Source organism: Manis javanica, chromosome 10 (assembly GCF_040802235.1).
Source record: "Manis javanica isolate MJ-LG chromosome 10, MJ_LKY, whole genome shotgun sequence".
Classification (NCBI taxonomy): Eukaryota; Metazoa; Chordata; class Mammalia; order Pholidota; family Manidae; genus Manis; species Manis javanica.
This window is the reverse complement of record NC_133165.1, coordinates 50,657,238-50,671,388: the sequence shown is the minus strand read 5'-3', so window position 1 is coordinate 50,671,388 and position 14,151 is coordinate 50,657,238. Positions and strand designations below refer to the sequence as shown.

At 49.0% G+C, this 14,151-nt stretch overlaps 1 protein-coding gene across 1 annotated transcript; it reads left to right on the top strand.

Annotated features, from left to right (window-relative positions):
* The first annotated feature begins 8,859 nt into the window (after positions 1-8,859).
* On the top strand, positions 8,860-12,792 carry LOC140844082 (nuclear envelope pore membrane protein POM 121-like). The gene is made up of 5 exons (XM_073215406.1): positions 8,860-8,953; positions 10,348-10,563; positions 10,886-11,026; positions 11,638-11,731; positions 12,673-12,792. Exons 2-4 carry the CDS (start codon positions 10,436-10,438, stop codon positions 11,723-11,725), a joined length of 357 nt encoding a protein of 118 aa, XP_073071507.1. The 5' UTR covers positions 8,860-8,953; positions 10,348-10,435; the 3' UTR covers positions 11,726-11,731; positions 12,673-12,792.
* Positions 12,793-14,151: the final 1,359 nt, after the last annotated feature.

Here is a 14,151-nt window from a genome sequence, read left to right as displayed (position 1 = left end):
AATTTTTCCTGTGACTGCAGAGCATATTAATAATTATCTGAAAAGGATATTAAAACATTCCTCTCTTTCCCAACTACATATTTCTGTAAGGCCACGTTCTCATAATATCCTTCAACCAAAATAACAAGTTACAACGATTAAATGCAGAGGAAGAGAAGAGACTCCCGCTGTCTGCTACTCAGCCCAATGCTCAAGAAATCTGCAAAAATGTGAAGCAATGCCATTATTCTGACTAAACCATGTTTTAGAAAGCACTTTTTCCCCAAAGTGTATTGTTTATGTTACATGCAATTATTAGTGTCATTATTTTTAAATGGCTTAATAGCTATTTAAAGGATCCTCAGTTTTAATTTACAATCTAAGTATAGAATAAATAACCAAAAGCTCTTTGCAAATACCCAATAACTTTTAAGAGTTTTTAAAAAAACTCTTATAATCTTTTTAAAGGGCTCCCTGAGACCAAGAAGTTTGGGAACCACTAATCTTTCCTATAATCTCTCCTGGGGGTTTCCTATAAACTCTCTTGTGTTAAGAAGGATTCTGAGGCTTCATTGGTGCTTAGGCGATCATTGGTCATGCCAGCCACCTGTACAATGTGGCCCTTCCCCCTTGCTCTGGGAAAGACTGGCTAATGTCAGGTGGAGTGAGGGGCACGGCCAGCAAGCGTGACCACCAAGCCCACGGCTGACTCACCACCCCTTCCTGAGCAGCTCCTGGCTGATGAGGACCAGCTGGCCCGAGGCATCGTGGGTCTTCCGGGACACGGCCTCTAGCTCTGCCTCCAAGTGCCACTTCTTCTGCAGGGTGTCCACCTTCTTCTCTCCTGACTTACACTTGCTCACCAGTGCTGAGGGTCAGCCAGCAGGGAAAGCAGAGAGAGGGCAGGATGGCCATGGGAGTCTGTCCCACCAGAGAGCCAAACCTGGGCAGGGAGCCTGTTTTCCCAGGGGTCACAGTGACACACTCCACAGAGTGCATCTCTCTCGTCCTGCAGAACCAGGCAGCCAGGGGCTGAGGGAAGAGCTACAAAAGCAGACCTGAGCCCCCCAGCACAGCAGCCCAGGCCCTCGGGGGCAGGGGAAGCAGTCCGCCCTCCCCGAGACGGGACTGGCACCTACACTGCTCCTGGACAAGGAAAAGCTAAATCTTCACCTTCGCCTCCGAGGAGTTTGAGGCCAACTACCTTTGTCAGGACCAATTATGCCACGTGAATGTGATGGGAACGGGAGAGGAGTGGGGGTGGGAACTGGTTCCCAGGATGGGGGTCGTCTCATGGACACCACCACTGGCATTCTGGCGGACAAGAAGCAGGGCCAGTTTGTCCCAAGTTCCAGACCCCCACCTCTCCCCAGGCTCCCCCTCTGTCCTCATCTTCCCTGTGTCTTGCTCTCTGCTGCTGCGAGCATCCGTCCCTCCAGTTCTGAAATCCTGGTATTTCTTCTAGGGGCTGGGGGCTGATACCCTATCAAGGTGACCTAGAGAACCCAAAAAGTCTTCAAGACCAAACAGAAATGGTGACAGAATTTCAGAGCAGAGGGAACACAGAGCTGGCTCTGGGGAAAGAAGCCGGTTCAAGGCCCTGATTATATGATGGATGTGTATGGGTTCCTGCTCCCTGCTTACTGCAGCCCAGGTGAAGTCCAGGGTAGCTGGACTGGCCCAGGTCACCTTCTCCTCAAGGCAGTGTGGAGAGGGTGCCCTTACCCAGGTGTCAGCGCACCCCACACCTGACTGCCACATGGCCCCAGTGAAAGCCCTCCATCTGTCCTGTGCAAGAGAGACTTACCACTTACTTGGGCCTGAACATCTAGGTCTGGGACATCAAGGCTGTCACCTCTTTGTCCCTCTTGTTTAGCTTGTCCTGAAGGCCTGGAGAAGGGAGAGACAAAGGGCCATCAGCGTTCTAGGTCAGTGGGTGAGGGGATGATCTGCAGGAACCCTAAAACGCAGCTACACGTGGGCTCATTGGTCCAAACTGGTCCAAATTCATTCTCACACCAGCCCTCTCTGGGTAACACACTCTGAACAAAAGGCCGCAATACTGTGTAGTCTTGGGCAACTTATCTCAAAGTGTCAGCTTCCTTGAGTGGGAAGTTAGGATAATAAAAATGGTGCTCATGTCACAAGTCTTGTGTATTCAGTACTGACGGCCTCCAAACAGTCATAAAAAAGATAATGCATGGTCAGTGCTGGAAACATACTAACTTTCCACAAGTTAACCTACCAATATAACATAATGCCAACAAGATTTTAATTTTTGTGGAACTAGATAAGCTGATTCTAAAATCATGTGGAAAAATAAGCAAGAAGAAACAAGAGAGCTGGGCAAAAACTATAAAAAGTTAAACATAGAATTGCCACGTGACCTAGCAATTTCACTCCTGGGTATACACCCCAAAGGACACTAAAGAGGCACTTGACAAGTACCTGTACATGCACACTAAAAACATGCATGTTTTCAGCAGCCGAAGATGTGGAAACAGCTCAGATGTCATCCACAGGTGGATGGATAAACAAACTGTGGCATGTGCATGTGATGGACTATTACTCAGCCCTAAACAGGAATGATGCACTGACATTGCGACACCATGGAAGAACCTTCACTATAATAGGCTAAGTAAAAGAAGCCACACAGAAAAAGCCACCTATTATATGATGCTCTTTATATGAAAATGTGTAGAATCAGCAAATCCATAGAAACAGAAAGCAGCGAAGACTTCCTGGCCCTGCTGGAGTGGACATAGCCCACGCATCCAGGGCTTCAGCCTTCTGGATTTGGGGCAAAACTGGTACTAGTGGGAGAAGCCTCTCTGGCCACCCACCTCCAGCCTTCCAGAGCCCACTCTGGGGATGTCCACACTCTGAGGAAGTGGCTGCTGGACTGTTGCTCAGTCTCATTAGGACTGCCAGAAAGGGCGCCACCTCCAAGCACTTGTGCTGTAGACAGGCCCCCTGGGAATGCACAGGGCTTGCCCTCCACAGGAAGTCATCTGGGTGAATCAGGGACTCGAGGAGTGGGAGAAACCCATTCTCAGTGCCAAGGTGTTCTTCTCTGCAGCCTGGCCTGTGAGGTCCCAGCCTGGTCTGATCAGACCACCTTGGGACCCCAGTCACCAGGCCCAGCTGCCCTTCTGACTGACGGAGGGATGAGGGGCTCTCCTCTGAGCCGGATGCCATCTGATCTCCCACAGGTGTGCACCTGGGGACAAGGAGAATGCCTCCCCAGTCTGGGACAAAGTGGCCAGTAGACACCCAGGCCCTCCGCAGCTGGACCCTCACACGCAGCCCATGGGCCCCCCTACCCCATCCCAGCAGCATGGGTGGCTTATGTTGGTGTTCTGGGACAAGCACAGGGACTCGAGAGCCTGGAGTCTGTTTTCGGCGACCAGAAGCTTCTCCCACAGCCTCTCGGCTTCCTCCTTGCACTGGGCTTCCAACAGCTGCAGTACCTCGTAACCCAGCATCTTCCTGTCAGCCAGGGAGATCTGCTCCTTGAGGAACTCGATGGCCTGTGCCCACCCCCCGTACTCCACATCCAGCTTCTCCAGCTCATGCACCCGCAGCTTGGCATCACTGCACTGCTCCTGGGCCTCTGGCAGCTCTATCTGGTGCTAGCCGGCCTGCACCTCCAGCTGGGCCTGCCAGTGCTGCTGCAGCCTGGCCAGCTCATTCTGGGTCTCCTGCAGCTTCTGCCACAGGCCCTCCTTCACCTTCACATGCATGGCTGTCTCGATGTTGTGCTTGGCCTGCAGGTTGCCCAGCTCCAGCTGGTCCTCCATCTTGATGCCCTCCATCACAGCCTTCAGCTCTCTGATCTCCTTCTGCTGGGCATCCGGGCCTGAGTTCAGGGTGGCCTTGAGGTCCTCTGGGAACTTCTGGTGGTCCAAGGCCAGTGAGTCCAGCTTGGACATCCAGTTGCCCATGAGCCCCACGTTCTCGCTGGTGGCCTGCTGGACCTTGGCCTTGAGGTTCTCCACCTCCTGCGTGTACTTCCCGTTGGCCACCCGGAGCTTTTCCACCTCTGCCTGGTAGGCCCTCAGGGCCTTCTGGTACTTGTCCCGCAGCACCCCTCTCTGCTTTCCCTCTGGTGCTCCTTGCTGGCCGACAGCAGCCACTCCCGCAGCCGCAGCGTCTCAGCGGCCTCGGGGTGGTTGGCGGGTGGCAGGCCCGAGTGCAGCAAGCACTGCTGTAGCTCCTCAATCTCGCTGCATCGCAGGGTCAGCTCCTCCTCCAGAAGCAGCACCCGTGACTTCTCGGCCACTGTGGTCAGCCACCAGGGAGAGAGGGAGGCTGGGGTCAGTGGGCTGTCTGGGGACTCAACAGGTGCAAGACGGGGCCTCCCCATTCAAGGGCCCCAGCCCCAGTGAGGGAGGGCCACAGGAAGGGAAGGGCGCCCACCTCCACCTGAGTGCCAGCTCTCTGTGGCCCTGCCAGCTACAGCCTCCAGGAAGACTTCCCTGGCTTGTACCCCAGTGATTCAAGGAGTCAGCTTTCCCTGCTGCCCGAGGTGGCTTGGACAAACCAGGAGTTATGGCTTTCTCTAGGTTCATATTATTTTTAAAGAGCAGAGATGATGGAATTTTGCATTGTCCTGCTCTTGGAAGGTCCCCAGACAGTCGGGGTTGAATCAGAGGAGCTGATTCACGTCTGGAGGACGTGGCCAAGGAAGGGTTTAATGCCTAAAGCAGAACAAAATTTGTGCTCCCAGACCCACCTTCTGATGGAAAACCCTGAGATTAGAAGCTTCATCCTCTAAAACCAAATCCTGACCATGTCAATGGCCATAGATTTGGAAGCAACATATTTAAAAGTTTTAAATCTTTTACAAGCTTAAAAAATTTTGTTTCTGAAAGTGACCCTTAGAGTTCAGTAAACCTGTTTTTGTTTTTCTAATCGGGTTGAACCCTAGCCCAAGATGCCCCGTGAGGAGGGCTAACGCATGTGCACCGCCACTCAGTCAGTTTCTGCAAGCAGCCTTCATGCATACGCATGTCCACTGCATGACACACCCCGTTACCTAGCAATGGCCATTGCGTGCAAAGGGACCCGGATGCCAGCGCATGCACCATTCGTGGGCTAAGGCCGACCTACAGAAACTGACTGCTGCCCGCCTCCCAAGCACATGCTGTTTGTGGTGGTTTTTACCAATCACTGCTTGCTGGCTGTTTAGCTGCTTTGCCAAGACAACTAGAGCTGGGCTATGTGCTGGGCGCGGCTGGCCAGCTGTTTGGATGTATGTGCCTGCACAGGGGGCCAGCCCTGGCACATGAAGGGGTCAGCTGGGCCCAGAGCCTGGACTCAGAACCAGGCCCTGGCTTTGCAGGACCTCACCCCCAAGCAGAACTTCCCTGGCCTATGACCCATGCCCTAACCCACTGTATTTTAATAGCCTGACCGTAGGGCTGACACAGAGCCCCATGTCCTTCAGGCTGGCCCCTCCTACCACCATATTTAAGACCCCCTGGGCTAGAGAGACCTGGGTCTGCGGTCTCTCTGCAGAGACCTGACTTCCCAGCCTGGGGAGAAGGCAGGTGTGGACAGGCTGTCCCTGTGCCTGCCCACATTTGGGGCAGAATGTGCCCAAGGCAATCGATTTCTGGCTATACACAAAGCCCATCGAGGCAATGGATGGGGAGGGAGGAAGGGGAGGGTCTCACAGGACAGTCCCAGCCAGTGGGACCATGAGCTGGCCAGTGAAGACCCCTCCCCCCAACAAGTACCATGTGGCAGTGAAGCCTGAGCACATCCCTAACCCTCTACCTCCCTCCTGGAAGGGGCGCAAAAGGAGAAAACAATGAGGGGAGCAGCCAAAGACAGAAAATAATAAAACACAGAGGCCCAAGGGGAGTGAAGGGGTCAAGGTGGTGGCGGGTGGCAGCAGCGTGTTACCCTGTTGTTGCTAATTCTCGGAGTAGCCTCGTGGCCTGCGCCTTCTCCAGTAGCAGGCTCTGCTCCAGCTCGCCAGTGCGCGCGAGCCCCAGCTGCGACTGGGTCTGGTGCGCCCAGGGCGATGGGAGGTGGGGGTGGGGGAGAGGGGCACACACAGGGTGCGGAAGCCGGAGAGAGAGAGACGAAGTCATTTTCCGTGAACTTGACCGGAGAGCAGGTCCAGGAGAGGAGGTGGCTCAGGAAAGAGGAGGCCCTGGAGTGCGGCAGGCGGGGCCTGCCGCCCGCGCTGGGTTCTGACTGGGTTTGCTGGACCGGGAGAGGGTGACAAAGGGTATCTGGGTCCCTTCTGTCTCACTCAGGCGGCCCTGAGCCCCATCAGGGAGCCTTCGGGCTGTTTCTCATTTTGGGTACGGGATCTGCACTCAGGAGTCCCCCGGGATGGATGGATGAGTGCGTGCACCCAGGGTTCCTGGCCCCCAGCACTGCGCTAAACGAGGAAAACAGACACCATCACTATTCTCCCGGCCTGGCCTCCTTGGTGAAGGCCCGGCTGTGCCTCCCACCGCCCTGCCCCAGGCCCGCAGCAGCACAAGGACACTTTTGTCCCAGGTTCACGACACCCACTTCACTGGCTAACAGAGCCCGTCGTGCTCAGGGCATCTGGACTGGCATTTGGGTTCCCATAATGGCTCAGCAAGGGCAGCTGGGGGCTGAGGGCTAGAGACCACATTCCTCGTGGGGAGTGCTAGAGGAGCCTCCTCGGCCTCCTGCGGTTCTGTCCCCACCCAGGAGAAACAAGCTGAAAGCAAATCCGTGTGGCAGTTCTGAAGGGGCAGACTGAGCCCCACGGCACATGTGAGACAGGCACACACACCCTGCCCCAGCGCTAACAAGGGCGACGGTGGCAGGGTTAGCCCATCAGAGAAATGCTCCTGGAGTTCAGAAGAACTGGACAGGTGTTTATGTCCTTTAGCCTATGATCTTGTTTCTGTGAATCTTCCTGAAGGAGCAACTAGAAAGGTTCTCTTGTCTCTCTCAAGAGGGCAGCATCCAGTGGTGCTAGCCGACAGCCCCACAATAGGAGCTTGGGGGAGAAAGCCATAAGGTTAGATTTTAGGTGGATGGGTAACTTGGCCTTCCTCTCTGGGTGTGTGCAGTGGGGCCACCATGCTCCCGTTTCTCATTGTTGGGACCCTGGAGTTAATGTTCATAAAAACATGGTCAAGGTGCTCAGGGCATCATAAGGGTGGATATAATTTTTGTCCCATGCACTGACATTGGAACTCCCACAGGAGGGGTGCGGACTGAGTCGCAAGTCCCGAAATTCCATTCATGTGCCTTCTCCTCCCGTAAGGGAAAAACAAAAGCAACAGTGGACAAATGTGACTACATCAAGCTACAGCAAAGGACATCATCAGTAGAACAAAAAGGCACCCTACAATATGGGAGAATATATTTGTAAATGACATATCCAATAAGGCCTTAACATCCAAAATATATAAAGAACTCACATGCCTCAACAAACAAAAAGCAAATAACACAATTAAAGAATGGGCAGAGGATCTGAACAGACACTTCCCCAAAGAAGAGATTCAAATGGCCAACAGGCATGTGAAAAGATGCCTCACATTACTAATTATCAGGGAAATGCAAATTAAAACCACAAAGAGATATCATATCACACCACTTAGGATGGCCAACCTCAAAAAGGCTAGCAACAACAAATGCTAGTGAGGATGCGGAAAAGGAGAACCGTACTACACTGACACTGGGAATGTAAATTAGTTCAACCATTCTGGAAAGCAACATGGAGGTTCTTCAAAAAACAAACTAGAAATACCATTTTTCCAAGGAATTCCACTCCTAGGAATTTACCCAGAGAAACAAGATCCCAGACTCAAAAAGACATAAGCACCCCTATGTTTATTGCAGCATTATTTACAATAGCAAGATATGGAAGCAACATGAGTGTCCATCAGTAGATGAATGGATAAAGAAGAGGTGGTACATAATACAAAATGGAATATTATTCAGCCATAAGAAAAAAACAAATCCTAGCATTCGCAACAACATGGGTGGAGCTAGAGGGTATTATGCTCAGTGAAATAAGCCAGGCAGAGAAAGACAAGTACCAAATGATTTCCCTCATTTGTGGAATATAACAACAAAGCAAATCTGAAGGAACAAAACAGCAGCTGACTCACAGACTCCAAGAAGGGCCTAGGGGTTACAAAAGAGGAGGGGTATGGGAGGGAGAAGAGGATTCAGGGGTATTATGATTGGTGCACATGGTGTGTGTGGGGTCATGGGGAAGACAGTATAGCTCAGAGAAGACAAGTAGGGACTCTGTGGCATATCGTGCTACGCTGGTGGACACCGACTGCAATGGGGTATGGGGGAGACTTGATAATATGGGTGAATGTAGTAACCACATCGTTTCTCTTGTGAAACCTTCAGAACAGTGTATATCAATGATAACCTTAATAAAAAAGAAAAAAAGGAAAAAAAAGTTCACATTATACCAACTGACTTTTATGAAGGGCTTACATGCTTTTCTTTTCCTTTTCCTTTTTCTTTTTTTCTGTCTCGCCAATGGGTCTTGTGCTGTGTATCTGGAGCCCGCGGCCGCCGCGCTGGCCGAGCTGGCTGGGGGGCTACCGCGGCCTGGGGGGGGGGAGCCACTGAGCCGCGAGCTCCCAGATGGCATTCGCGCGCCATCTCCCGGCAACTTTGGAACGCGCGCCGCCAACGCATAACGCTCGCCTCGCCTCTGGCCCAGGCGCGCTAGCGAAGGGAGTCTGGTAGAGCCGCTGACGCCGTTCAACGGACCGACCCGCCGCACTCTCTTGATGGGAAGTTTTCTCAGCAAGCTCCGCCCCCCACAGCCCGCCCTCCTCTCGGAGGCCAGGACCCGGCGGAGAGGGCGTGACCGCCGCCCTGCCTTCCTCACAAGCCGCGCTCGCCCCACAAGCCCCGCCCCGCCGGCCCCCTCTGCCCGCCGCAATCCCATTCAGCCCTCAGTCCCCACTGCTTTCCTTGAGTCCCCTTGGAGGCCTTCCCGCCGGTAAGACTCGCTGACCTCCCCAGACCGAGGACTTGACTTTGAAATCTTTTTTTTTCTGAAGTCCTAAGTGGGTTCTATGCAGTTTTCACCTCTTTAAACACCTTGGTGTGCGTGTGTCCTGCCTCTCTTCAGCCCTTGCTATGAGATGTGCTGCCAGAACTGTTCCCTTCTTTCAGTTCTTTTTTTTTTTTGGTCATTTTTCTATTCCTTTTATTTTTATTTTTTTAGTTTTTTTGGTATCATTAGTGTACAGTTACATGAGCAACATTGTGGTTACTAGACTCCCCGTGCCATTATCAAGTCCCCCCGACAAACACCAATACAGTTACTGTCCATCAGTGTAGTAAGATGCTATAGAGTCACTACTTGTCTTCTCTGTGTGCTATACTGCCCTCCCCGTGCCCACCCCCCTACATCAGGTATGCTGATCCTAATGCCCCTTATTCCCCTTCTCCCTTCCTTCCCACCCACTGTCCCCAGTCCCTTTCCCTTTGGCAACTGTTAGTCCATTCGCAGGTTCTGTGAGTCTGCTGCTGTTTTGTGCCTTCCGTTTTTTTCTTTGTTCTTATGCTCCACAGATGAGTGAAATCATTTGATACTTGCCTTTCTCCACCTGGCTTATTTCACTGAGCATAATACCCACTAGCCCCATCCACGTTGTTGCAAATCCTTCTTTCAGTTCTTAAAGCTCTGAACTTTAATACAGTATGGGGTTAGCAGAATACTTGGTAAATCACTTGAAATATCCCTACTTCAGGTGAAAATATCTTCTGTCTTTAAAGCATAGTACTGTAATAGGTTTTGTTACTTTATTCTTTGGACCAATAAATTGTATCAGCTGAGCCCCAAGAGGTGTACCCAGGAAACCTTCTTGATGGATATAACTTGGCTGATAAAGATGGTTAGATTAAAAAGACTTGTGTTTTCGTTTAGTCCTAGTAGCTGAGTGATAACAAAATTCAAAACTTCGGTGACAACACTAGATCCTTGATAAGTACATTTATTTGAAAAGGTGAACATTCAGGTTTTTAAAACGTTTGACTTTGGGTGTATATTTCTGATGACTTAGTGTAAAAGATTGAAGGATTCTTGTAAAATTTTTTCCTGCACGTCCTTATGCACACTTTTCTTCCACTGTAGTTTTACTTGTGTGGGCAGTTTTCAATTTCCCCCTCAAAGTTGAATCCATTGGAGGCACAGCTGTTAAGTAGCTGCCACTTTCTGCCCTTAGATGGAATGGGGGAAAGTTGCTATAAAAATGCTGTGTTTTGTGTTGCTTAGAGGCTGAAGCTCTCTGGAAAATAACTGAACCCACAGGGTTTGTAAGTAATTTAAATTTTCTGTCATTCTTCTAAGCTGCTTTGATTCCATAATGTGTCTCCCATTCTCCACAGGGACTGTGGGACTTCACCACACCACTTTGGCATAACACCTCCAAGACGATACCCAATCCAGCAGGCCCAGTATTCCTGTGTGCTTCCCATGCTGTGCCAGAATGGGAATGGCAGTCACAGGAAGCATGTGCTGTCTCCTGGTAATTCCAGAGTGGAGTGCAGGCCTTCGACAGTGAGGATCACTCCTCCTGGGAGCAAACTGGCTCATTTTCCAATGTGAGCATTGCTGAAGGAGAAGACTCCCAGTGTGTCCACTTTATTCTCCTACAGTTGTTCATCTGACAGAATAACTGTAACTCAAAGGAAAGGAATAAGCTCCTTATATGAAGGAGAAATCTCAAGTTCTAGTTATTGAGCAGTTTTTTATTTTTTTATTTTTTCCCAAGACTGTGGCTTTAACAGCTAAGAGCAATTTGTGTGAGTGTATAAATTACCCTTTTGCTTGTTGGATAGCTTCTGATTTCCAGCACCTGAAGTCCATGCTATGAAGCATGATAATCAGAATATCTTAATGCTAGAATCCTGTTTTCTGTTACAGAGCAGCGCAGATCCATAATGCCCCAGACCTGTGGTCAAAGGAGGCTGTTCTGCATGCCCTCGAACATTGGAAGATGAAGAGAAGGACAGTGGAGGGGGAGGAAGACCAAAGCTCTGCTGCTGCTCAGGAGGAGAAAAGAAGGTAACATGCCCCACAGAGTACTCAGCGTGCCTCCCACACAGGCTCCTGGGATTTGTTGAAAGAGAGATCACTCCCAAAAAGAATCAGAGGCCACCTCCTGTGTGTGAACAGCAGGTCCCCTTCTTTGGCTTTCATGGAAGAGTTGGTAACAAGGGCTTTAATGCTATGCCTTTCATTAGGCACAGGTTACATACATTTTGTAATATACCTTTTCCATAAGTACTAGAGAAAAGCCGACAGTTACTGGCCACATTAGCTTCATACTTTTGATATAAATGTGTTAAATTTTATTTTGAGAGAATGCTGAAAGTTTTCCCCTGTGGTGGTCAGTTATTTGGGTGACCATCAGCTTAGGTGTCATGTTTGTGCTGAAGGAAATACTTAGCAAAGAAGAGTGAAGACTGGAGTGTGGTAGCTTTATGAGTAATGAGAGTAAAACCAGTTTCATTATTTGGTTTTTGAAAATGTAACAAAAATAGAGTAAGCAGTCTGTTTCCTCGATGCAAAGAGAGGAAGCTGAAGGTGCTGAGTAAGCTGGCAGAACTGCTTGTGGCTTTCCAAGGAGTCAGTCAAGGATTCCACTCATTTTCTTGTAATTCAACAAATTCCAGGACCCACCATGTGCCAGAGCCTACTCCAGGTACTGTGGATAGAGCAGTGAGCAAGACAAAGGTCTCCTGGGACTTGGGTAATCAATGAAACAAGGTAATTATAGATTGTAAGCATATAAAGATTTTTAAAAAGCAGTGCTATAAAAAGGGTCATGAGAAAGGGGGAGCTCTGTATATAAGGTGGTCAAGGAAACATGCTCTGAGGAGACAGTGGGCCCTGCATTGGAGAAATAGAACCATTGTCCTCATCAGTTACACCAGGTTGGCCATAACCTGCAGGTTCACAGCTGCCCATCTTTGATACTGTAGATGGCAACATTAGGTAAGGAAATACTAATAAATGCAAGTGTGTTCATTGGAAGACTGATTGGAAGTAACGTTGGAAGATCAGGTAATGAATACAGGGATATGCTTTACAAGTGAGCAGTCTGAGCTCATGTCAGCCAACTAAGCAGGAGTGGCAGAGGGAGATGGTGTGTTGGAGGTCAGAGAGAAAATAACTATTCTTATGGTCAAAACAGGTTTCTCATGTTCTTCAGGTTGGTAATTTGTCTAGACCCCAGTGAGCCTGTAACTGAGGGCTCTGTATTGTGTTTCCCATAATTGGAATAAGCAGTGATTATGTGCACCATGCGCAGGCCCTTATCTGTGACCTGTGAAGTTCTTCTCTTACAGACTGAACTAAGTGAGAGCACTGGGGGATGTGTGTAGGTGGGTCGCTGAAGTGGTTTTTGTCTTTAGTTTACAGAAGGTAGGATATTAAATTTGTGATTGCAGTGCTTTGGTGAGAAGTTAGCAAATAATCAGTACACCTGAATAGTTCAAAAGGTCTTGATGCATTTTTATACTTTTCTTATTAGATTAGGACAGTCCTAGAATAAATTGACCTTCCTGAATCTTTGAGATGTGAGGCAACCTTTTCTTGTCTAGCATGAACGTATGTTCTGTAGAAAGAGTATAAGATCCCAGGAATATGAGAGTATGCTTTAAAGGAGAAGTCGTATCATCTAACTGAGGGTTTGCGATTTGTCACAGGTGCCATGACAGCAGTGGGAGTGGACATTCAGCTTTAAAGCCCCTGGTGGCCAACGGAGTCCCTGCTGCTTTTGTGCCTAAGTAAGAGAGAATCCATCTGGGTGAGGTTTCCTGTTAGGGAAAAGGTCATTGTCAGACTTACTGACCTGTAAGTTTTCCTCTTTGAACTCAGAGAGGAACATTTTGAGTAACTTGTCACAATAACTATTTTGTCTAATTCTTTTTACTATTTTTCATTAATATGAATAAAATATGCTAAGGCTAAGAGGGTTTGTAGATACATTGAATAACCAAGTATGTAACAAAAAGATCACAAGGTTTGTGCAATGGATAGAATGCAGCAGTACAGAATTTAAGAAAAATGTGAGATTTCTGCCTTTGAGCTTAGTTATATTTGAGGAAGAATTGGCTGGGAGGGAAAGAGGCTGGAAATGTGTGTGAAAAGGCTTGGGGTAAGTTACATTTTTTAATTGAGTCAGCACTATGATATGGCTGCCAGAAAAGCTTAACATGCTCCTCCTCTGGGCTGATGGCAGAACAAAGACTAGGAGGAGGCAGGTCAGCGGTGGTCCTAATGCCTTCGTCCTGCTGTCCGCGGAGGGCTGCTGGTGGGCTGTGCTGCCCTGCAAGAGGACGCAGACACAGACCGAAATTCACTGCGAGAGAGTGAAGCAACTCAAGATGTCCTGGGGTGGTGGTGGGTGAGGGGGTTCTAAAGGAACATAAACACTAGCCCAGAGGAGGAAAAACCTCAGGGGTGTAAAGAAATGAGGGAGGGAAGGATAATGGCCTGCAAAAACCTGAAGGACTATCACATGAAAGGAGGACAATTGGCTTGACTTGGCTCCAGATGGGATCCATAGGTGAAGTAAGTGGAAGAGGAAGTATGTTTGCATCTAGTGCAGGGATAAACTGCTCTGTGGTTGACATTCATCAGCCAGGAGACAGTGAGCTGTCTGTGCTGTCACAAAGGTTGGATGACTATTTCACAGGAAAGATGTTTAGGGAATTTCTGTTTCAGTTTGAATCTTAGAAAAAGTGGTTGGTTCCTCCTAATTTTTTTTTAACATGTTTATTGAGCTATAATTGACATAAATAAACTGTGCCTCTTTGAAGTGTACCATTTGATAAATTTTGACATATATCCTTATTAGAATTATTGTCCTATAAATTTTCCTCTTTGAAATCAGAGGAACATTTTGAGTAACTTGCCACAATAACTGTTTTGTCTAAATTTCACACCCGTGAAACCATCACCACAGTCAAGATAATGAACATCACCATTACTGCCAGAAGTTTCCCCATGCCCCTTGGTGAAGCCTTAAAACCTCCATCTCATCCTGCCCCTGTTGCCAGGCATCCATTGGTCCCCATTCTGTCACTATAGATTTGTGTGCGTTTCCTAGAGTATATATAAGTAGAATCATACGTTTAATTTTTAAAATACTGAGCTTTTCCCTTTCTGACTTTGTGAGACAT